This window comes from Vombatus ursinus, unplaced genomic scaffold, assembly GCF_900497805.2.
Source record: "Vombatus ursinus unplaced genomic scaffold, bare-nosed wombat genome assembly UNPS02011572.1, whole genome shotgun sequence".
Classification (NCBI taxonomy): Eukaryota; Metazoa; Chordata; class Mammalia; order Diprotodontia; family Vombatidae; genus Vombatus; species Vombatus ursinus.
In genome coordinates this window covers 4,519,272-4,544,468 of record NW_020951350.1, presented here as the reverse complement: position 1 = coordinate 4,544,468, position 25,197 = coordinate 4,519,272, and the positions used below count along the sequence as shown (strand labels likewise).

The 25,197-nt window shown below is 46.6% G+C and overlaps 1 protein-coding gene across 1 annotated transcript in view; it reads left to right on the top strand.

Moving 5' to 3' along the window:
- Nucleotides 1-25,197, top strand: part of NRG2 (neuregulin 2) — a 245,309-nt gene that overhangs the window by 184,875 nt on the left and 35,237 nt on the right. Inside the window, 2 exon segments of the mRNA XM_027856563.1 lie at nt 13,231-13,402; nt 19,605-19,723. Coding sequence (XP_027712364.1) covers nt 13,231-13,402; nt 19,605-19,723 — 291 coding nt within the window.

Here is a 25,197-nt window from a genome sequence, read left to right as displayed (position 1 = left end):
ATGTCCAGCTGGCTGGCTATGTCCAGCTGGCTGGCTATGTCCAGCTGTGCTATGCAACATATTGAAGAGACGGAGTAGTAAAACTGGATGGGGGCAGGGGATTGACTGTTTTAAACCATAGTTTGTGAGAGGGTCAGGTTCCATGTGGGGGGTGTGTGTGTGTGAGGAAATGAGGGAGTGGCCCATACTGTGTAAAGAGGGGATCTCAGAGGAGTTATTGGCTTATCCCAGCCCCTGATCATAAAGCTTGTCATTCCTCACTCAGGTTCTTGATTGGCAAACAGGTTCCTCTGTTTCCTTGACAGCCCCCAGAGGCTGGCTTCCTTATCCCCATGTGGGGGAAAAGTTCTTTCCTACCTCACCAGCAGTGGGGGCATGGACGCCCCAGGCCTGGGTGGGGCAAGCTGCAGGTGTGGGCTCTGTGGAATGACTCATTAGGAGTTCACGGGGCTGACGCCTGGGATCCTACCCTGGATCCCTTAGGAATGGGGGGGGGGAGGAGTGATAGTATTATGGGAGCCTTAGCTCTTGCTCCCCTGAGATTTCCTATAAACATCCTAGACAGCCTGGGAGAGTGAAAAGAACATTGGATCTGGGTCAGAAGACCTCATTCTAGGCCCTACTCTGCCATTTTCTGACTGTGGCCTTGAGTGAGCCCCAGGATCACGAATAGAGAGTTGAAGGGATTTTAGAGGTCATCCAACTTGACCCCCTCAATTTACAGATGAGCATATTGAGGCCTAGAGAAATTAATTGATTGGCTTCATAGGACATAGGTAGTAAGTAACTGAGGCAGAATTAAACTCAGATTTGCTGACTCGATCTGGCATTCTTTCCTCAAAACATGATCATTTGCCCTTTCAATGCATCCATTTCCCCATCTATAAAATGAGCATTAATGGTGGATCCCTTCCAGCATTAATATCCTGTTGGGCCTTTATGCTGTATCAATGTTATGTCTGTGACTATGGCTATAGATTCTTCAAGCTAGAATAGACCTTTCAAGGTCCCCTTACCCATCTACCTCCAGTCCTATACCAAGCATCACAGACATTTGTCCTTCAATTGTCCCAGGGATCAAACCAATCAGTAGGTATGTGATTTCCCTGTGAGGTGGGGATTACTCAGGACCTTCTTAGGAAGGAATAGCAATATTATTTCTGATCTTAGGGCTCAGTTCTCCCTCCTCCTTTAGCAGCCTGTGTGACTGCCCTGGGTTTGGGGCAAGTGCCCGATCTTCAGCTCCAGCTCACTGGCACCCTGATCATCATTAGAAACAATAACAAGAAGAAGGTGACGACTTTGTACTTTCTGGGTGCCTTTCATCTGAGGAGCTCAAAGTCTTTTACAGTTGGAGACTCATGCATCCTCAGGATACCTCCCCGGGGAAGGAGGGAGGCTATGTACCTGCTCAGATCCCTGGCCCCATCAGACGGGTACATCAGCCTGGGAGAGAAGGGAGGGGACAAAGTGAGTCAGGGCCAAGGAAACTAGACTCAGGGATTGTAGAGGGGTGGCCATGGGGCTAGAGGGAGAGGGAAGGAGGTTAGGGGGGAGAAATTTAGTCTTGACTTTGGACTGGGTATGGTAGGGTATAGGATTAAAAGCTAATACTTCTTGCCAAAAGGCTGTGACATCTACTGTTTGCATGGAGGCCAGTACTGAGCCCAGTGAAATCATAAATATAGGTTTGAGGGGGACCTTAGAAGTCACCTCAGCCAATCCCCTCATGAGAAAATTGAGATATAGAGAGGTGAGGTAATGTGCTCAAGATCCCACACAGGCAGTGAGTGGCAGAGCTTGGATCCTAACTCAGATCGTGAGACTCTAAATCTGGAGGCTGCTGTACCTTGCTGCCTCTATGTGTATGAATGTTGAGAAGAGCATGTAGGGGGTCCTCTTGGCCAGGAAATAGCTGATGTTCCCTTTGACAGCCTTGGCCAGTGGCCCCAGATACATCCCTCTCAAAGACCCTCCAACCATCGTCTCAGAACAACACCCCCTGGGCATTCTCAAAGTGTGAGACATATCTACTCCTAAAATGCAGAGATAATGGTGCTGAGACCCAGCCTGTTCTCTGACAGTCTTCTGCCTTCACTGGGACCTGATCTGTGTTGTTGCAGGCTAGCTGGCTAGGGAAATGTGGGGCAGCATAAAGGTGGTTGGATTTTGAGTAACAAGACCTGGGTTCAAATTCTGGCTTTGACACCCATTACCTATCTGACTTTGGGCAAGTCTCATCACCTTTCTCATGAATCTCAGTTTACTTCTTCATAAAACGATTGATTTGTGCTTGACAAGTTGGCTCTTTGGTTTCCTCCATTCTCCTACATCCATTCAGTTTACCAAGTCTTGCCATTTCTGTATTCTCAACATTTCTCCAATCTATGCCCTTCTCCCACCACAACCACCCTAGTCCAGGCCCTCATTACCACTTACCTGGACTTAGGAAAAAACATCCTACTTGGCCTCCTTGCCTCTAGTCTTGACCATCTTCCAGTACATCCTCCACACAGCTTCCACACTGATATTCTTAAAACACAGGGATGGCTATGTCACTCCCCAGTTTAGAGAATTCAGTAGCTCCCTGTTGGCATTTCAAATTCTTTGCACGCTGGGGTCATATGCATCTTTCTAGATTGAACTGACTGCTCACTACTTCCCCTCATGTACTCCATGCTCCAGCCAAACTGGCCAGCTTGCTTTGGCCTATATACAACACGCCACCTTCCACCTCTGTCCCTCGTGCCTGGAACGCTGATCTCTTGACCTCCACTTCTTGGAATCCTAGACTTTCTCCTACTCTCAAATCAAGATGATTTCCTTCAAGACACTTTTTCTGATTCCTTGTTATTGGTACCACCCCCACCCACCCACCAAATCACTATGTATTTATTTTATCTTTATCCTGCACCTATCTGTAAACCTAAGGGGCAGCTAGGTGGCACAGTGGACAAAATGCCAGGCCTGGAGTCCTGAGTGCAAATCTGTCCTCAGACACTTACTAGCAGTGTGACCTTGGGCAAGTCACTTAACCCTGTTTGCCTCAGTTTTCTCATCTGTAAAATGAGCCGGAGAAGGAAATGGCAAGCCACTCCAATATCTTTGCCAAGAAAACCCCAACTGGAGTCACAAAAAGTTGACACAACTGAAAAAGGACACCACAACAACACTCTGGAGACCTATTGTATACCAGTAATCATATGTACACTCTGTGAGGGCAGGGACTGACTCACTTTTATATTTGTACCCCTAGTACCTGACACCTAGGAGGCATTTAATAAATGCTTATTCATCATTTGATTTTCTGATCCCTTTCAGGACAAAATCTCTAACACTACCCAGGAAACGGAGGGTTTTCTCTAGGTGAAGCTGTCCATTCCGTACATAGGGTTGAGCCTGTGACTTTGGCCTTGTTGAAACTATGTTTTGTCTAAATTCTTGATACTGATGAACTTGCTGGAATAAACATGAATGGAAATGGGGAAAAGGAGTGGCCTTTTTTATTCTGTTGCCTCCTCCTCCTCCTGAATTCCAAGCAGCCGCTAATCTAACCATCCAGACTAGTAAGCCCTTACACACGGATACAACTTGCTAGTTTACAGTGGGCTCTCATATTATTTGCTCCTTACACAGCATAACTGTGAAATAGGGCAAGAATTCTTATAACCATTTTATAGATTAAGAAACTGAGGCTGGTTACTAGCTGTGTGACCCTGGGCAAGTCACTTAACCCCAATTGCCTAAATAAATAAATAAATAAATAAAAGGAAAGAAACTGAGGCTTAGTGAGACTAAGTAATTTGCCCAAAAGTCATATAGCTAATAAGTAGCAGAATCAGGACTAAAGAGAACTCAGGTTTCCTGACTCCCAGACCAGTATTCTTCCTGCTCTTTCTGCTCATGGTCGGTAAGTGGGTTGCCAACTCTACAGATCATTATATAAGTATAAAAAGGCTCTGTGGTGTGCAGAACCCTGAGAGGCAGTGTGGCGTAGTGGGTGGAGAGCCAGCCTTGAAGGCAAGAACATAGAGATTCAAGTTCCACTTTGGGAACATACTGTCTGAGTAACCCTGGATAAGTCTCTGTTTCTCAGTGTTCTAGGCAACTCTTAAGCCTATAGATTATGCCCTTTGTCGGTAGAAGGATTTTCCTATATTCATGAAATCACAGATCCAGTCCCTATCCCTATCCCTATCCCTGTATGCAAGGTCCTACACTGTGGGTTTTAAATGGGCGATGCTGCCAGGTTGATGAATATGTAATCTGGAGTGGTCCAGCTAGGACCAAGGGGGTGAACCAGAGGGGTGAGTGGGTGGAGGGGGCAAAAGGAATAAGTAGTAAAAGGAAAGATGGACCTAGCAGAGAAGTATCAAAGAGATCACCTGGGGAGTCAGGGAGCAACTAAGGGCCCTAGCTAGGCATTTTTCTTCTTAATTGGGGACTTGTATGAGAAGACATTTCGGATAGATAGGTTTGGACCAGTGCATCATATGCAGTGCCCCTTGGTGGCCAAAAGTCAAGGCCTGGCCCTCTCAGGAAGGAAGGAAGGAAGGAAGTGGGGGGAGGGGAGACAGAAGGGGGAGGGGGAAGGAGAGAACCTTTGGAGATGACAGAATTTGGAAAGAAAGATCCCAAGTCCCCTTTTTTTATAAATGAGTGACTGAGGCCCCCAAATGGAGGTGACTTGGACAAGGTCACATTGCCAGTTAATGACAGAGTTGGCACTAGAACCCAGATCCTCTTAGGTATTTATTCTACTGTACTGCCATTTTATAGGCATCCAGAATATCCATTAGCCACTGCCAACAGAAAGACTGGGTGACAAGCCGGAAGTAAATTTGGGAAGTATTTTCAGTCCTTCTAGGCTAGGAGCCAGTATTTCCCTATACTCTGTCCATCTCCTTGTGATCTCCTCCTGCCCTTCTCTAATCATCCCAGGCTCTGAAAGGGGAAGGAGGCTCTTTTGCCTTAGGTTTAGGAATGGGGGAGGGAGTTAGAGACAGCAGTACAGCTTTCATTCTAGAGAAAGGTAGGGTAGGAAGGAGGACTGCAGTTCAAGAGGCTGGTGGAAAAACTTCTTGAGTTGATCTAATTCTTGCCCATATTTATTTTCCTCAATCCTACCCCATTTTGGGGGAAAAGGGAACAGAACCAAAGAGTGTGCTCAGCTGTCAGCCACAAAGGGTGGATATGGTACCCAGAGCCTCGAACCCTACTTGAGGGCTCCTTACTGTCTCTGCCCATCCCACCCCACCCATTGCCAAAAAAAAAGTCCCTAGCTCTAACTACTAAACTTCCTGGTATTGTAACCCAGTTGATGTTCAAGAGCAACCTTCTGCAGAGCATTCAGCGTTCCCAAGGGGAAGCCCAGTATTTTAGCGAGTTGAGTTGGGGATGTTTTAGATTTAAAGGATTCCAGTCCCTCTCTCTCCCACCCCTTCTGCACACATATACATAGAACTTAGGGAGTCATCACTCAGAGGTAAAGATACATCCCTACTCTCAAGACAAACACAGCATGAATTTTTTTTTCTTTTTTATATCATCACTCTCAGTGTTAAATAACCATTTTGCTCCTGTCTTTGGGCAGGAATTTGCTGGTCAGTAGTTAGTTTCACGGAATTGTCCATTCATTCTACCTTTCTCTGGGTGAGACCCATACACTCCCCTTTCTTGTTCCAGGATACATAGTCCAAGTTCTCATTGGCCTCAGTACCCAGCTAACAACCTCCTGGTCTCAGGGGATACAGTGCCTCACCCTCTTAAGCATCATCAGAAGAATACTTCTGAACACAATAAGAACCTATCTTCCTGCTTGACCCCCTCCCTCACCTTACCTCTTTATTACCTTCCACATCCTACCTCCATTTTATGGCATATGTCCTCCATAAATCCTTTCCTGATCTCTGAAACTGAAGATGACCTCTCTTTGTATTTCTGTAGATGATTTTGCCTGCACTTTGTACAGCATCTATCCTATTCTGCCTTGTATTCCAGTTATTTATCAACAAATTTATCAGGGAAGCCAATTAGACTCTAAGCTACCTGAGGGGATTAATTTCTTTATCATCTACTTATCTTTATCATCTATCTATCATCTTTATCGTCTACCACACAGACAGATGTTTGTTGAATTGAATGAAAGGAAAGGCGTTATGGCAGGAGACACTAGAGGGGCAGAGGTTTAATCTGGTACCGACTGACCCCCATGGCCTCCAGATTTGCTGGTCCTGGTCAGGTAAAGCTGGACCTGCTGGGGTAGGTGAGAGGAAGTCAAGGAAGACAGGCCCCAGCCCAAGATTATCTCTGTTCGTCTGACTACCTTGAGATGGAGAAAAAACATTTGAGTGGGCAGAGTTTGAGGGTGCTTGTTGGCACCCAGGAAAAGGAGACATCTCTGGCAAAGGGTGAAGAGAAAGGGATTCTTTCCCAAAGAGGAAGATCTTCTTTATCCTTAACCTACCCCATCCCTGGGGCCCTGGTAAATTGTTTGTATTTGTGGTTTTTTGTTTTTCTTTTTTGTCAAGGCATTGCTTTTTATTCATTTATTTGTTTAGCTTTTTGTGGGAGGTAGGGACTTGATCTAGCTGAAGCTTTGTTTGGGGATTGTTTGAAATGACTGGTAAACATGTTCTTCTCTAGTATTTGGGACAGAGAAGTTCAGGATGCTCATAAATGTAGAATATCAGTCCCAGAGTCCCACTTATCCAGGATTCTGCCTCTGGTGGAGGAGAATAGTGGGGGGGGGAGGAGTTGTCATGGAAGGATGGATTGGGGGAGGTTATGATTTTTCTCCCTGATAGGTTAGAGAGCTTGGTTTCCAATTTGTAATGCATGTTCCTAATATAATGATCAAATAACCACAATCGTCAGCATAAATGAGTTTTTCATAATTACGACTCTGTGAATGGATTTCGTTCCCACCTTTTCAAACCAATTTCATGGTGTAGAAGAAAGTCTAGGAAGGCCTGATTTTGGGTCCCCAGCTCTTCCCTTGACCTTGTGCAATCCAGTTTCACTTATAATGGAGATGATGATGATGCCTTCCCTGCCTTCCTCATAAGGATTGTTCTAGGGAGAAAGGGAGATCATTGATATGAAAGTACTCAGAAAACCAAGGTAAAATGGTACTCTTGGTTTTGTTTCTAGCCTGTATCACCTCTTAGGGAAATGAGTTCCCCATCAGGTGAAGTAGAGCTCCCTCTTATTTTTCTTAAAACTTTCCTTCTGACCCTTCAAGGACAGGGTGCTTTGTTCTAGTATCTCAGATTTAGGGGTTAATTATATTTCCTTCATAACTGTATTCTTTGTCATTCTAAGGCAGATCCCCCAAACCATGGTAAAAATGTTGGAAACAGCCCTTCTACATTGAGCTGAAGAGAATCTTCAGGAGGCATTCCATACCTGAGTCCACAGGCCAAGGCCTCTGAACTTCCTCCTCTCTAGTTCCTGACTAGTCACAAGGCATTAAGGAAATTCATTAGGGTTCTGAGCTCCCAGGTAGTCACCATCCTGGGTACAGGATGATGTCGAGAGTGACTCTGGGCTCCCCTCTCTTGCTGGGGCCCAGGATGCCCTCAGCTGCAGAAACCTTGGCCAAACTCTGGAGAAAGGCAGCCGTGAAAAGGGTTATCAGGGAATAGTCACCTCAATGGGCTCTTAGGGCTTTGAATAGTTAGGTAACTAAAACAAATCGGACAACCCGACTTTCCAATTCCTGCCCCCCCACCTGCCACCCCCTCAGCAGAGACAGGGCAGAGGAAAAGAGCAGACTTGTCCATCTGGAGTGAGAGTGGCACCAGGCATCTCCCTTCTCACACCCTTTATGAGATTAAAACAAGTCCTCTGGAGGAAGGAAATGAGTAAAGATAGTCCTAGATTAGTGGTGCAGGCCTATAATCCCTTCTACTGAGGGTGCTGAGGCTGGTAGAGAGATGGGTCTTGGGAGTTCTGAGCTGCGGTTGGGTTAAAACCAATCAGATGTCTCCACTAAATCAGTCATCAAACCAGTCAGCAGTGGGATTGCCTGTGAGTGGCGGCTGAAGGTAAAGATTCAGTGTGTTTGCACCTTTGGGGCAGAAGGAAACAAGACCAGTGACCATGGCAAGAGTGGCCGGTACTTCTCATGGATGGGATGTGGAGCCTTTGGTCTCTGTCTGACCCATGTCATTGTGTTACCTCTGGATGATTGTCATATATAGCCATGTGCCTCTGTGACAGCTGGGTGACTGTAGTCCCTGTCCCGAGTACCTTCGTGACATTCCCCTCCCCTACCTCCAGGACACTGTAGCTTTCTGCCCTATGTGCCTGTTACCTTTGTTTAATTTTAGTCCCTGCCTGTATGATTCCCCAGATGATATAGTTTCTTCCTCATCTCTAAATCTGAACCCCGAAGTGACTGTATTCTGCCCTGCATGCCTATGTGACCCCCATATGACTGAACTCCAGGGTTGGGTTCTGTATGCACTGTATGTAATGGAGGGTGAAGAGAAAAAATGCCAAATGAGTCAATAAGGGAAATGCTCTCCCAAAAGAAGTGGAGATACTAGCCTAGGCTCCCACAGGCTCTTTCCTCCCCTCTCCCCTTCAACATTCTCTCATTTCTTTCACCTCCTTCCAAGCTCAGCCCCAGCCTTACTTTTTCACCTGCTCCCTGGCTTCCTCAGCTCATTCTCTGCAGAAGAAGATGGTAGTGGACATGTAATAAATGGTTGTTATCTAACTCTTGAACTGAGTTCAGATGAGGTTCCATCAGCTCTGATTTGAATCAGCATTTATGTAGTGCTTTAAGGTTTTGGGAAGAGTTTTGCATGTTATCTCCCTGTGATCCTCACAACAACCCTGTAAGGTCAGTGCTATTATTATCCCCATTTTAGAATTGAGGCCTAAAGAGGTTAAGTGACTTGCTCAGGGTCACACAGGTAGTCAGTGAGACAGAATTCAAACTCAGATCTTCCAGATTCCAGTGTATCATCAAGCTGCCTAAGCCAGGCAGGGACAGACAAAGACACCTAGCTAGATCCATGCCAGGTTGCCATCAGAAACCTTGCCCCTGGGGGATGCAAATTGGCTCAGCTGGGAATTTCCATGCCAAGGCCCCTTGGTGGTGCCTGCACCCATGCATTCCTGAGGGCGGAGCCACTCCTTCTGCAGACAAGTCAGAGGCAGGGCTGTGAAACCATCGGGCTGCCCATTTCACGAGGCGGGGGAAGGGGCAGGCACCCGCCAAAGCAGCCTCTTACGTCTGTTGCATTTTTTTAAAATTTCCATTTCTTTTCTGTTCCATTTGAACTCAGAGTCTATAATTACCAACCTATGGGTTGCAGCAGGATAGAGGGTGGAAAGAGGGGAGTTGGAGACAACACCTCCATCTGGGCTGGGGTGCAGGTGGAAGCTACTTGAGAAGGTGAAGGGGGGCTGTTGAGATGCTGGGGCCTGGTTGACAGATGGGAAGTGGGAGACTTTGATGTTTCGGGGTGTTTCCCAACAAAGGGGCTGGCTCATCATTAGTCAGGAGGGTGAGGATCTTTAGTCCTTTCAAGAACCCGCTGGCCCTGCCCACCTATCCCCTTGTTATTGATGGGCGGAGCCTGGAAGGGAGGGTGCTGGGGGCGGTGTCTGTGCTTTCCCTGGGTGGTGAAGCTGGGCCTCCTGTGTCAGATCTCTGAAGGCCCGGTGCCCGCCTCAGATTAACGAGGTTGGGCTGTCAGCATCAGAGGCGCCTCCCAGAATGCTAAAAATGAAAATAACTTGTTGATGATATTGGTTTTTATGCTGGTACCAGGACACAGGAGTGACGCCTGGGTGCAGGTGGGTGGTGTTGAACCCTAGGCGAAGGCAGAGGACTCCCCTGCTCCCCACTCCTCCTATAGAGGTCCTTGACCTTTGTGGTATGGTCTGTTTTCCTGCAGCTTTGTAGAACCCAGCCCCAAGGAAAAGAGTTTCTGGTGATTTAAGGTTTCTAAGGCACTTTCCTTTTATTGTATGTGCCGCAACTGACAAAGGAGAACCTTTCTGCCTCTAGACACCTACGACCTGTGGAAGTTTCAATGAGGTCCTTCTCAGAGGCAGAGAAATGAACTCGGTAACCCTCTGAGGGCCTTCCTGATTCAGTCAATCCATGAAAACTGAGATTCTGGGATGAATTTCCAGGAAGAGAGGCATCTTTAAATTTGGGGGACCCAGGAGAGACCCCCCCCACACCCCCTGGATTTCCCACCATGCATTCTTATTGAACTGAGATAGATAAGGGACCCTTGATGGTAGTTAAAGAGGGAGGGTCCCTGAGACTCACTGCTGTCCTTCTTCTGCCATCTAGCTCAAGGTTGGGGGTGGGTCACCCCAGGATCTTCAGAGTGAGGCGTCAATATCGTTTCATGGGGAAGTTCTGTTCCCACTGCTGCATGGGAACAGCTCTTCCTCTTTCTGCTACTGGCCTCCGTATATCAGCCCACCTGCCGTATCATTTACTTACATTGCATGACTTGGACTCCGTGATGCACAATTAGTCTCTTTGGGGCTAGAGCTGCCTTTAGATTAACTGTGTTAAAGCTTCCCCTCCTTGAGGACTCCCTCTCTCTGATCCAGAGGTGCACAGTGAGAACAAAATCAGAGGTAAATCCTTCCCTTGGCCGAGGTGTCGGTGTCGCTGTGTAGGTGCTGGGTCCCCTGTGCCATCTCACTGTACCCTCCAGCCCAGACAGGCTCCAGTGAGTCCCTAAAGATGGGTTCCTGCAATTTGCTTGGACCCCAAGGACTGTCCCTGAGATAATTCTCTAAGCAAAGGATGAAAAGGACCCTAGCTCCTCCTTACCCTGACAGTCCCCTGAGCTCCAACTTCCCTCATTAGGCTCCTGCTTAAAGCCTAGTCTGATACATATGGAAGCAGTCAGTTCTCATGGGACAATATTGCTGTTTTTCTGTCCTCTCCTCATCAGTAGCAATAAGATTGGCCCCCATTTTGTCCCTATAGGTAACATAGCAGTCAGAGGAGGAAACAAAGTGCTATCTAGCATCACTCAGCTGTATTATTGGCCATTAATTATTGGGGAGCTTCCCTATGCATTCCCCCACCCCTCAGACCTTGAGTGTTGGCCCAGGTTCAGCCCAGGACAGGAACACATATCCTTGGCTTCTGTCTCCTCTCTGTGTTTCTCCTTTAAACTAGCCAGGCTGCCCAGGACATAAGCCTTGCTGCTGAGTAACCCAGGACTCTATCCCCAGTGTTTTCTGTTCCTGGGTAGAGCCCACAATGCTTATTGGGTTCTGAGTAGGATACTTCCTACAGAATGGGATTTTATAGGTACCAGAAACATCCCCTTTTCCTCCCCCATCTCAGCTAATCCTTTGAATAGGGGCCAGCAGCTTTGAAGATGCAGTTATCACAAAGGCAATGTTAGGATGCTGAACTGCTAGGCAGAAGACTAGTTCCAGCCTTGCCGTATTCCATTGGGCTTTAGGGAAGACCACTGGATTTCAGAGTTAGGAGGCCTGGGTATAAATTCCAGCTCTGCCCCTTACTGGGACCTTATATAAAATCACTTAGCCTCTGGGCTCCAGGTTCATCATTCTTAAAATAAGGAATCAGTCTATTAGCAAGCATTTATTGAGTGCTTACTGTATGCCAGACTCTGTGCTAAACACTGAGGATACAAAGAAAGACAAGGACTTCTAAATTCTTTCCTACTCTAAAATGTTATTAGTCATTTCATCTCCTTAGCCTCTGTTTTCTCATCTGTCAAATGAGGACACAGACCACAATCCACTACATTGTGGTGAGGTTCAAAGAAACAGATGTGAAAGGAATTCACAAAGTCCTATACACCTGAAATAGAATATTGAGATATTAAATTCTCCTAAGACAGGGAACACAGAGAGGCAGCATGATATTAATGGAAAGAGTAGTGGGACATGGAGTCAAGAAGATCAGGAATTCAATACGGAATCTAAATACTCATTAACTCACAACCTTAACATTTTTTTTCTATTAAAAATCTATTTTCTCTCCTCACCACCTTCCCCTTCCCACTAGGAAAAAAAGAAAAACAAAAGGAAATCCTTATAATACACATCAAAACAAATTGCCGTGTTGGCTATATCCAAAAATATATGTCTCAGTCTGTACCTTCAGTTTCTCTGGCAGGAGGGGGTTAGCTTGCTTCATCATGGGTCTTCTGGAATGTTGACTGGCCATTGCATTGATCAGAGGTCTTCATGCTTTCAAAGTTGTTTGTCTATACGATGTTGTTATTGTATAAATTGTTCTCTGGGTTCTGCTCACTTCACTCTGTATCATCATATAGGTTTTCCCAGGTTTCTCTGAAACTGTCCCTTTCATCATTTTTACAGCACAATGGTATTCCATAATTTCTTCAGCTCTTCTCCAATTGATGGATACCCCCTTAGTTTCCAGCTCTTTGACATCATAAAAAGAGCCGCTATAAATATTTTCATACATGTAGATCCTTCTTCCCTTTCTTTGATGTTGTTGAGGTATAGGTCTAGTAATGCTATATAGCTGCTGGGTCAAGGGGTATGCACAGTTTAGTGACATTGGGGACATAGTTCCAAATTGCTTTTCCAGATGGCTAGACCAATTCTCAGCTTCATCAATAGTGCATTAATGTGTGCCTCTTTTTCCATCACCCTTCTGACATTTATCATTTTCCTTTTTTGTCATCTTTGCTTCATGACATAATCATCAGATGATTATGAGGCAGAACCTCAGAATTGCTTTAATTTGCCTCACTTAATATCTTTTAAAACTTCAGCTTCCTTTACTGTAAAATAGGGTTAATAATACCAGTGGTACTTACCTCACAGGGTTGTTGTGAGAGGCAAATGAGATAATGTATCTAAAGTGCTTCGTAAAGTGCTCATATAAATGTCAGCTAATATTATTACAATTATTTATGCTCACATTCAGGTGTGAATGGCTGATAGCTGATCCTTTCCTGAGAGCAGGTTTGGAAAAAGGAAGAAGAAAATCAAGGAAATATCTGGGTCATTGAAAGATTTGTTAAGATGCTCCAAGAAAAAGGGAAAAGACAAAGAAAAAGAAGCCTGGGGGCACCTGAGATAAACTTTGCCAACATAACAATTTGGCCGCCTATGGGCCAAGCCTCACCAGGCACATGCACACCCTGTTGCCTTCTGGGGAATCCCCATCTGCTGTGCACTACCCTCAGAGCTAAGATTGATGGCTCCCTCTGTTTTGTGTTTTTTCAGCTGTCCCACCCAAGTTGAAGAAAATGAAAAGCCAGACGGTCCAGGTGGGGGAAAAGCAGTCCCTAAAATGTGAGGCAGCTGCCGGCTATCCCCAGCCTGCCTACCGTTGGTACAAGGATGGGAAGGAACTCAACAGGAGCAAGGATATCCGGATTAAGTACGGGAACGGCAAGTAAGTCCCTGCTTTCCCAGGCAATGGCGGCCTACCCTGCACCCTCTGGGTGACCTCTCAGAAACAGAGAGCTGGGAATCCGAGTTCTGAAACCCCAGCTGGCCTCATGGGGATAGGTGAGCTCTAGAAGCAAGAGGCAAAGCTGACAGCTGGGGGCTGCACTAACCCGAAGGTTAGCTAGTGGCACCCCACTGTCCACATTACCCAACCTCAGATATCCCCTTCCTGCTATTCTTTGCTAACCCTCTCTGCTTGCTTTGCCTCTGGGGCTTTGAATGTAGCCCCAGCATGTAGTGCTAGCATGATCCTGAGTACCTAGTAAATGCTCAGCAAGTTTTTGTGGTTCTCTGAAGGCAACTTTAAGTCATAAGTGAAGGAGGCTAACTATATAGTATGATTTTGGGGATCATGAAAGAGACCATCCTTCCCATCTCCTCAGGATCTTACCACAGTGCCTGAAATCCTCACCATTAGTCATTGCTTTAGATTGGGGTGTTATCCTCATAATGCTTCTGTTATAAAGAACTTAGTGTCTCTGAGACGTACCATATGTACCCATTAGAGATGGTTAACTTATATTAGATTTCTGACTGTCACTTTGCAGACAGCAACGGTTCTCCCTTATGACAGCAATCCAACCACCCTACCCTCCTTAGAAGTGGCTACAGTGTTTGCAGGGAGGGGGGAATTGGGAAGAGAGGATCTGAGTGTGCTGTCTGTTCATTGGTCAGCCACTGTTCAGTAGTAATAGCGAGCTTGAAAAGGATGCAAAAAGTCTGTCCCTATCTTCTTCAGTGGGAACAAGAAGCCCAGGGTCAAGATAAAAGACTAGTTTTTTCTTTCTACTTTCTCCTGAGCCCCTGGGTTCCCATTCCATCTCTTTCCTGAAAGCTTGGCCTCTTAGTCACATCTATTTGAGTCTAGGCCTAAGGGAAGTAACTTAGAGGCTTTTTGAAATCTTGGACCAATGTCATCACACTTCCTGGGCAAGTGTATATATGAGGGAGACTCTGGGGAAAACCAGCTGTAGCATTGAGAAGACCCCAGGAACAAGTCCCTTTCTGTTTATGCCTCCTACCAGAAAAGGTAACAACACAGAATTTACCTGTATCCATGGCAGCCGTTAAGTCAGTGAACCAAAGGGGTTGTCTAGGTGGGTGGGGAAGGAGAACAAGGATGCTATTAATGAAAAGCTCCTTACTACCAGAAAATCAAAGTCCTCCTGGATTCGTCCTGTATCCCAGATTCAATTTTTCATTCTGTTCAATTGGCTAGTACATGTTGCCACTTGGATAACATTCAGCCACCCAGGACCCCTTATAGCTCAAGCCAGTGATCTCCCCCTATACCTTCTCTGCCCTCCGCCAATGCCTCTCTCTCTCCCCCTGCCCTTTTCACTCACATAAAGTTAATGGTGGGCAGTACCATGTCTCTCCCTCTTTCCCTCCCTCCTACACCACCAGAGACCTTCATAAAGCCAGTTCCCTCAACGTCTCCCCTCTATCCCTAAATCCATACCATCTCTTCAGAGAAAAACCTAGAGCCTAGGGAGACCATGGGGTTAATAATGCTGAGGGCACATTTCTGATGTTCCTGAGTTCTTCCCTTCCACCACCCTCTTGTGGTCAGTACCACTTGTAGTAGCTAGGGGGTGGCCAGATTGAATGATCTACAGACTTTATGCTGTAGGTTTTGCTGTGAAAGTCCTTTAAAGCCCTGGACATGGGAACCATGGACATAGGTCCTGATGAATGAGAAGCCAGTGAGTGGTATCAACAGAGGTAACTTTCCTGAATCATCTAAGATTAACCCACCTCCACCCCATTTTGGTAGGATCCCCAAAGTGGAATTGAGGAAAGGAGGACTCCAGTCTCACCCTGTCCCTTTCCTTGACTGAAGTTTGGGGTGATGATGTTATTGTATGACTGACAACCCTCTGGGCAAAGCAGCTCTTCTCTCCTAGGTCTGAGACACTTGAACTGGGAATCAGGCCTCTCTCCATTCCACATTTCTTGCTGAGACAACTGCTACCTTGGTCTGGCCTTTGATTTCTCCCTCTGTGTAGTTGCTCTTTAGAACTAAAGTGGGGGCTCCCCTGTTCTTTCTTTCCTGGGCACTCTGTAGTATTAAGTGACCTCCCTCAAACCTCATCATGTTGTTTGTCATTCAGTTATCCCATAGTGAAGCCCCTCCCTCCACCCCTCCCCATCTCAGCCCTGTTTGAAGGAGGGGTGAGGGGCCAACATCGTGATGAGGAAACATCTATGTGTGGTTTATGCTCCCCATGGAGGTAGCCCAACTGGATCCTTGGGCTTGTAACACTGGGGAGTTCAGATGGATCTGCCCCTAGCCCTGAGCCTCACAGCCCCTCGGAGTCAGGCTTTCACGTGTGTGTTTGTACATCCTACCCCTCCCTAACTCCCTAGCTGATATTATGGAGGAAGGGGCAAATATCTATTCTCTTCCACCCCAAGGAAGAACAATAGAGACCTTCTGCCTCATTTACCACCTACTACTACATCTGTAGCAAATACTTTGTTCTGCTTCTGTCACTGTATCTCTCTCCCTCTCCCTGCCAATGCCACTGTATCTCTCTTTGTCTCTCTCTGGTTTTGCTGCTGTTTCTCTGTTCTCTCCATCTGTAAACCTGTGTTGCTGGCTTTTTCTGTCTCTCTTCCTCTGTCCCAGTCTGTCTTCCAGTCTTCACTATACTCTCCTTCCTTCTTTCCTAGGCAGAGTTTTTTTAATCTCCACCTCCTCTACCCCCCAGCTCAGGATTCAGGTCCCTCCCCTGGAGAACTACATGTTCCATCATTAATGAGAAGCAGGCTAGGACAGGCCCTGCAGGCGGGCAGGCAGCTCAGAGAGGAAGTGTGGGGATTGGAGGGGGGTGGGTGGGGAGAGGTGGAGCATTCCTACCAGAGTCACTATATGGGAAGGGGGGGGGGGTGCCAGGTCACATAAGGAAATAAAACCTGGGAACTAAGGGGACACAACACATGAAGATACAGCCTGAGAGGAGAGGATGTTAAATTGGGGGAGGAGGGGAGTGTGGAAGACAGGATTCCAGTGGGATAGGCTAGAGGAAGAGCAGTTAGAAAACAAGCTGCTGACACAGTGGGGAGACAGCAGCCCTACTCCAAAGACTTCCCAGGAGGCCTTCCTCTCTCCTCTGTGTTCTGTTGTATGGAGCTGAGACCATACTGTGTGCCTCAGTTTTTCGCTCTAAGCCCTTGTCTTCTAGTGAGGAACCAACGGGATGGCTCCTAATTATAAAATGCCTACTAGAATGAAGGTGGTGGTGTTGTTGTTGTTGTTATAAATTCCTTTGGCTGTCTCTTGAAGCCTATGAACCCCCTTTCTGAATGATGTTTTGAAAATGTTTTTAATAAAATATATAGGATTACAAAGGAAACTAAATATATTGAAATTAATTTGCAAAAAAAAAGTTATTTTTAATCAACTCATGGGCCCCAGGTTAAGAACTTCTGAACTAGAGCTAACAGAAGTCCCCAGAGGGCATCGTGTGTGCCTTCCCTACCTCAGAGCAGAACAGTCTTAATGCACCTATACTGTTGTTCCTGAAGATTTCCATGGAAGGACTTGACTGCATGTTTGCCTACTCCCCTTGTCACTAATAAGGTCATCCTTCTGTCTATCTACTGTTCCTCTAGTTGAAGCTTAGACTTCTTCCACCTTGCCCTGCCCTTATAAAGAACCATGATGGAGTTTAAAGGAAACTTGCCAGTTTGGGTTATGGAGATGGGGGGGAGGGAGCAAAACTTCTTTTAGGTTCTGAAAGTTCAAGATTTACATTGTCTGACTCCATGATCCCCACGTGTCCCCCTTTTTCTGGAGTGAGGTTTCAGGGGAGGGTTGGCAAGGGCAATGACAAAGGCTCCCCTGACAAAGGGGAGCATTGTTTCTGATTAAGCTGGAGCCAAGGAGGAGATGGTAGGATGGTCAGAGGGACCTTAAAACTATTTTTAATGAAGGAAATCAACTGTAATTGACAAAGAGAATGAGCCCCAAGGCTGTGGGCAGAAGCTGGGCCAAAGAGCTGAAAATGTGCTTTGGGGAAGAAGTAATCACTGTGCATCACTGGGGACATCTCCATAGCAACAGAAAGTGTTGACAAGACAACTGGAGGGAGTTGTCCCTGGGGTCCCAGGAGAAGGATGGTCCCCAGAGGCCCCTAGACTCACTGAAAGGGGAGAGATTTCTCTGGAAAAGAAACAAGTGGTGCTTGTCAATTTGATTTGTTTGATACGTTCCTCTCATGCCAATGCCAGTGTCCCTCTCCCTCCTCCTATCCCACTGGGCTTCTGGCCCTGCCTGTCTCCTGTTGTGGCCCCTCCCAATTCGCTTTTCCTCCCACCCCCGCCCCTCATGCACACTGCTCACGGCAATAGCTAGGGACCCTTGGGCAAGGATATTCTGGGAAGTTGGTAATTAGTTTTGCTATTCAATAATGAAACAGAGAAGTCATGTTGTGTAAGGAGATTTTCCTGCTTTGTCCTGTTTCTCCCAGGGGACAGGCCACTGTCCTGTGCTTTCATCCAGAAGACTGGCCAGGCTGGGGTCAGGGGGTGGGAAGGCTCTGGGAAGGCTCAACAGTTATTCTCTAGGCAGGGCCAAGGGGGTTCCCAGGGGCTGGGGATGTTAAAGGAATAGGGATATAATCATCCCAAAGGAAATGGAGGTGAAAGGAATGGAGAAGAAAATATAGAAAAGGCAACTTAAAAGGAAAAAGTGGATGTCTGTGCCATCACTATGGCCCATTTTGGTGCTGGGGGTGAGGTTGTACCAAGAAGGATATTGGAGGCAAAGGATCAGGAACATAGAGGAATTTTCTTTATATTTTCATATCAATGAACAATATCTAATTAATAGAATAGCTACACCCTGCCCCTGAGCACACACACACTCAGAACTACTGCTTTTGAGCTAGCCTTCTAGAGGCTGTATTTCCAGAGACTAAAGAGATTCCAAAGAGAGGGGCAGGCCCCTAGCTTTCCTGAGGCCGAGAGAGTAATTTGTCAAGGTGGGATGACCCTGTGTAGCTGAAGTGCCCTCCCTCTGATCAGACTTGGAGTCTCAAGCAGGGACCCCTGAGAGGGAGAAGGGTTACTTTACTTCCCACCAAGATGCAGCATCGAGCACTCTCTGGCTTCCCTGGTGATAGACCTCACAAGGGGCATATACTCACTAGCTCACCAATATGGAAAGGAAAGGAAATGCAGAATTTGCTGGAGGAAAAGACTTCGCCTAGAAGTCAGAAGATAGAAGCTCTAGGACGAGCTCTACCATTAAGTTCCTGGGTGACTTTGGGCAAGTCATTCATCCCCCTGGGCCTCAATTACTTCTTCTGTAAAATGGGGCTAATTATCCCTTACCCCTCCTTTCCTCAGAGGAATGAGGGAATACACGTAGAGGCAAAAATGTTCAAAGTACTCATACAAATGCATGGTGATGGTAGTGGTGGTATTCAAATCCAAACCCACCTTATCAGAAAGGCTGAGAGCTGGATGGATGAGGAACAATACTCCAGGTTTGGTGTTATCAACTTAGCAGCTCTGAAAATTGTCATCAAAGTAGCTGCTCTCCGAGGTGCTGGGGAGCACCTGGTCCCATCTTAACCTTATGAACCCTCAAAGTTCATGAGAATCTATTTCTCAGGATGCTACCTCCAACACTTACAGGAATTGCTCCCATTCCCAAGCTAGGGTCTCAGTGGGGCTCACGTTTGTCTCTTCTGGAGTAGGTCACAGCAACTGATAAGCAGTGCCAGCTTTTTTTTTCTTCTAAGTTGACTTTTCTTCCTTTTTCTGACAGATTCCTTTCTTCTCCATTCCCTCTTGGGTTGACCTTGCCCTTACCCCTCCAGTGCTATGAACAGCAGACTAGGAGAGCAGAAGAGGAGGCATTTGGTGTAAGGGTGGAGAGGGGCCCCGGCCTAGAAAGAATTTGTAGGTTCCCTGACCAGCTTAGGATCTCTCAAGTCAAGGGCTTCCACTCTCCAAAACAGCAGCATCTCTCCATCCCTTACAGTCACAATCAGCCCCATAGGCTGTGCACCCCCCTCCTCTTCCATTGCTGGAAAATAGGCTGTCTGGGGGCAGTCAGGGAAAAAACAACTCACCTTCAATCAAAACTTCTTTCCTTTCTCCCCACCCCTCCACCCTCTGCCTCCCCCAAACAGAAGAAACTCCAGGCTGCAGTTCAATAAGGTGAAGGTGGAAGACGCTGGGGAGTATGTCTGTGAGGCAGAAAACATTCTCGGAAAGGACACAGCCAAAGGCAAACTGAATGTGAACAGCGGTACGTCTCTGGGAGAGTCAGGGAGGTGGGGGCTGGACTGGGAGGACTCGGGGGGCTTCCAGTCACTGTGTACTTCTGGGGAGCCTCCTGGCACATGATTCATCTTGCACTCCGGTTCGCACTCCCTCTCCCTATCAAACACAACGATCTCGGCAGATTAAGAGAAATGCAGTTAAAGCATAAATGTTTAGCTTTGTTATCTAGAGCTGGCAAAGCTGCCGGCTCACATTTTAAATACCCTGAAAACTAAATATTTTGAAATCTATAGGTGGGGGAGGGATATTTTTAGAAGGCAATTATGGGTGGCTCGACTGCCAGGAGCCAGAGCTGGGGGAGTCAAGGCTGGGCCCCCTGGGCTGGAGTGTGAGCTGATTTTTCTACCCCTGTGTTTGTTTTATCACTTACTGGGGGAACAGTCCTCTGACAGGAGGCCTCCTACATTCTCCTCTCAGAGGACTGGGGGAGGCAAGCCAGAGTGGGAATAGTGGAATTGGGAGGACAATCCCTTGGCACCCACATTTGGACTGTGGAGGGGTGGAAGTTAACTTTCTGGCCTCTTAGGCATTGAGGTGGTAATGAGTAGAAGGGTCTAAGAGTCTCTATCTTCAGTCAATGGCCCATTACATACACAACTTCTTGTGTCTTCTTTGGAGAGGATCTCTCCACCCATTCATATCCTAGTGCTTCTCAAAAGCCCATCTCAAGCCCTACATCCCTCTTGAAGCCTTCCCTTTCCCCTTCACCCCATTCTCTAAACAGAACACACAGATCTCTCCCTTCTCGGAACACTTATGTTCTGAACCACATTATATAGCTCTCCTTCTCAGACCTTTTTCCTGAATCCCCTGCTTCCAACTCCCCATTGGACATCTCCACTTGAATGTGCTTGTACTTCCAGCTCAACGTGTCCAAAACAGAATTCATCATCATCTGGCCCAAGCCTGTTCCATCTTCTGGCTTCCCTTTCTGTTCCTGTTCTCCCAGTCATCCAGGCTGGAAATCTTGGCATCAACTTTGACTCTACCCTGTGTCTTATGAACTATTTCTATGTCTCCAGATCCCATTAATTCTTCTTTTAAAACCCGCCTTCTCCCCTTCTTTCTATTCCCACTGCCACCACCCTTATCCTCCTATACTTCGAGATAGCTTCCTTACTCGTTTCCTTACCTTCAATGTTTCCTCTCTTTAATCCATCCTGCTCATCACCACCATCAGTAACCATTGCTTAAAAAGTGTCAGTGGCTCCCCATTGCCTATAGGATAAAGGATAAACTCCTCAGCCTGGCATTCAAGGCTCTCTCAATTTTCTACTAGCCAATCTTCCTGGTCTTATCTCCACTTTTACCCCCTCCTACAATGTACCTGTGTCTCAATCTAACTGCTCTTCTTGGTCATGTCCCAAACATGCCTTGCACTTTCCTACACTTATAAGTCTTTGCTCATCCTTTGTTCCTCTGAAATGCCCTCCCTGATCCTCTTTGCCTATTTCAAACTGAGCATGTCCTTCAAGACCTGTTGTAAGCCTTATTTCCTTCTTGAAGCCTTCCCTGCCTGTATCAAGCCACACTGATCACTCATTTCCTTGAATTTCTACAGAACCTTGCCTTATAGGCAGTTAATCACCGGCTAACATTGTTGTTCTTGTCTTTTTGTATTGTTACTTAGCTAAGCAAATGTGTCCAGTCTTCCCATCTAGACTGTGAGTTCCATATGGACAAAGACTCTATCTTCTCCTCTGGTTTCCTCTTATCACCACCACCCTACCTCTTTGGATATACAGTAAATATCTGTGATCCTGAGAGCAATTCACTGAGAGAATCTCAACTCTGAGACCCAGGGCTCATAGAATGTATCACCCACTCTAGGAAGGAAGGCAGGGAGGGAGGAAGGAAGGAAGGAAAGAAGCAAGAAAGGGAGGAAGGCAGAGAAGAAGGGAGGAAGGAGGGAAGAAAAGGAAGGAAGGGAGGGAAGGAAGAAGGAAGGAAAGCAGGGAGTGAGGAAAAGAAAGGCAGGGAGGAAGGAAGGAAAGAAAGCAAGAAGAAAGGCAGAAAGGAAAGAAGGAAGGAAAGAAGCAAGAAAGGAAGACAGGGAGGGAAGGAGGGAAGAAGGAAGGAAGGCAGGGAGAGAGAGGAAGGAAAGAAAGCAGGAAGGAAGGGAGGGAGGAAGGAGGGAAGAAAAGAAAGGAAGGGAGGAAAGAAGCAAGAAAGGGAGGAAGGAAGGGAGAGAAGGAGGAAGGGAAGGAAGGAAGGGAGAGAGGAAGGGAAGAAGGAATGAGAGAAAGCAGAGAGGGAGGAAGGAAGGAAGGGAGAGAAGGAGGAAGGGAAGGCAAGGAGGGAGGAAGGAAGGACAGAAAGCTGGAAGGAAGGAAGGCTTTATTAAGCACCTGCTATACCAGGCACTGTGCTAAGCACTTTACAAATATTATTTCATTTGAGCCTCACAACAAACCTATGAGGTAGGTGCAATTATTATCCTCATTTTATAGTTGAGGAAACTAAATGTTTAATAAATGCTTGTTAAATTGAATTACTTGATTCTAAGTTCTCAGGATCCTTGTCCTTATTTTACAATTGAGGAAACTAAAGCTGAGATACTAAGTGACTTGTCCAGGGTCACTCAACTATAAGGATCTGAGGCCAGATTTGAACTCTGATCTTCTCAACTCCAGGCCCAGCACTCTATCCTCTGTGCCGCCGAGCTGCCTCTTGGGGAGGGGGTACACCATTGGTCTGTAATAGCCCCAGGTTGGCCAAAGAAACTGTGGGGACAGTCAGAATCTAATTCCTACCCACTCTTGGTCCCTTTATAGGGTCTATACCCAGCAGTCTTACCCCAAGTGTTATCTGCAGTCATAGTGAATTGACCTTCTATCCCAATGGGCTGCCAGGGGCTTATGCCAGTTTGTATTTTGGATTCGCAGAGTGAGGCCAGAGAAGGTCCTTCGTCAGCTGATGGAGCTCCCCAGGCTTTCTCTCCTTCCTATTTTTCCAAATCTACAGGGCTCCACCTCCAGTTAGCTCAAAAGGACCCAATGTGCTTTGGGCCCAAGTGGCACAATTACCAAGGCCAGGGCTGGGAACATAAGACTCGTGTCTTCCAAGGAGTCCTCCTTGTCCCCTCACAGCTGCACAGCATGGTTAAGGGAAGAAGGCATCAGAATGGGAATCAAAGACCTGGGTTCTAGTCCTTGCTCAAGCTGGGTGGTCTTGAGCAAATCACGTTGAAGTTCTGGGCCTCAGTTCCAACCTTCTCCGCTCTGATGTGCAACAATAAAATGTAAATTCCACAAGGACAGGCACTCTTTCAGTCTTGGTGTCTATATCTCTAGCACCTAGCACTCAGTGCCTGGCACATAGTAAGCACCTAATAAATGCTTGTTAAATTGACCTTCTAAGTCCTCAGGCTCCTGGGCCCAGCCTACCTTCCTGGCCCAACAAGGGACGGAAGCTGTGCTCCCATCTGTCGGGGGGCCAGAGGAAGAGCCTAATGGCTCAACCCTTTGCCTGGGCATAGATGCATCAGGAACCTTGTTTACCCATGGAACCTGGGAGACCTGCAGAAACAGGAGCTGGGAGGGGGAGGGGGAGGGGGCGGGCTGGGCTTAGTGCCTTCTGACTCATCTCCAACCACTCAACTCCACCCCGAGTGGGGTTTGGCCTGACCCTATCACATTGGGAAGGGAGGGGGTGGGTCGCAGGGAGAAGCATGGGGTCTATTCCTCCTCTGTCATAGGGCTGGGGGCCAGGGAGTGGCCTGGCAGGGGCTACGCAGCAGGGCAGGCATGTTCACCAGGCCCCTGGCATCGCTATTCAGTTTGTGATGTAATCTTTAGTTTTTGTTTTTAAATTTGGAGTGCTTATTCTGCCCTCTTTGCACATCATTACTGATGCACTTCCCCCCACCCCCCGGAAGTCAGAGCATTCTCTCCCTTCAGACACAGCCTTTGTAGCCCTTACCAGAGGTTTAGAGAAGTCTGGAGGAAGGCCATTCTCTTATAGCAAAGCAGCTGGTTTGGGCTGGATCTACATAATCTTAGGTTCTAGAAATCTGATGTTTCAATCCCAGGTGAAGGAGGATCTGGGAATGTCCCAGAGCACCTGAGCTCATGCCAGAATCTCAGAATTAGGCCAGGTTCCACCCTGGGGGAGCAGCCATGCACTCATTCCCCTCTGAAGCATGCACTCATTCCCCACTTTCCCTCTACCATCGGGGCCTTGCGCTATTGATCATTGCTTTTTCCTCTTTCATATTATATCATTCATGATCTACCCTTCTTTTTCTATTACATGCACTGATCTACCCTGTCCTTAAAAAAAAAATCCTTCACTTGATAAGAGATAACTGTGGTATAGTGGGCAAGGAGCCAAACTTGAAGTCAGGAAGACCTGGGTTCAAATCCTGCTTTTGATAACATTCAGATTGTATGACCCTGAGCAAGTCACTTAACATCTCAGCTTGCTAAGACTTCAAGTTACAAGGCAGATGATGATCTGCATTGGTGGAAAGATTTTCTTCACGAGGAATTTCCTATATCAGTGAAATCACATCAGTTCAAAAAATCCAAAAATAAAATTAATTCAAAAAAACAAAAAATAAAATAAAATTTAAAAAATCCACAAATAAGCAAAAAAAAAACCAAACCAAAAAAAACCAAAGAAAACAAAAAACCTTTCACTTGATTCTGCCTTCCTGGTAAGCTGCCATTTCATATCTCCTTTCTTTTTCAACTCCTAGAAAGAGTTGTCTATACTCACTATTTGAGAGGCAACTAGGTGGCAAAATAGATAGAACTCCAAGGTTAAAGTAAGATTGACCTGAGTTCAAATCCAGCCTCTGGCACTTATCACTTTTATGTCCCTGGGCAAGTCACTTACCCTCTGTTTCTTCAACAGTAAAATAGAGATTTTAATAGCACCTACCTCCCAGGGTTATGGTGAGGATCAAATGAGATAATGTTTGTAAAGGCTTAGTACGGTGCCTGGCACACAAAAGGCACTATGTAAATGCTTATTTCCATTTCCTGATACCACCCATTCATTTTCAGTCCTCTATAATCTGTCTTCTAACCCTCAATAATCTGTTGAAATTTCTCTATCAGAGGTTGCCAGTGGTTTCTTAATTGCTAAATCTAATGGACTTTTCTCAATCCTCACCCTCCCTGACCTTTGTGCAGCTTTTGACACTATTAACCACTCCCTGCTTTTGGACACTCTTTCCTCCCTGGGCTTTCCAGGTAGTGCTTTACCAGTCTGATCACTCCTTCTCAAGCTCCTAGGTTACCTCATCATTCACTTCCCACCCCCAGAGCAGGATGGTGCCTAAGGCTCAGACCCAGGCCCTCTTCCCTTCTTTCCACACTCCCTTCCTAGGTAACCTTATCTGTTCCCATTGATTCAAGGCTCGTCTTTATGCAAATGACTCTCAAATACACACACACACACACACACACACACACACACACACACACACACACA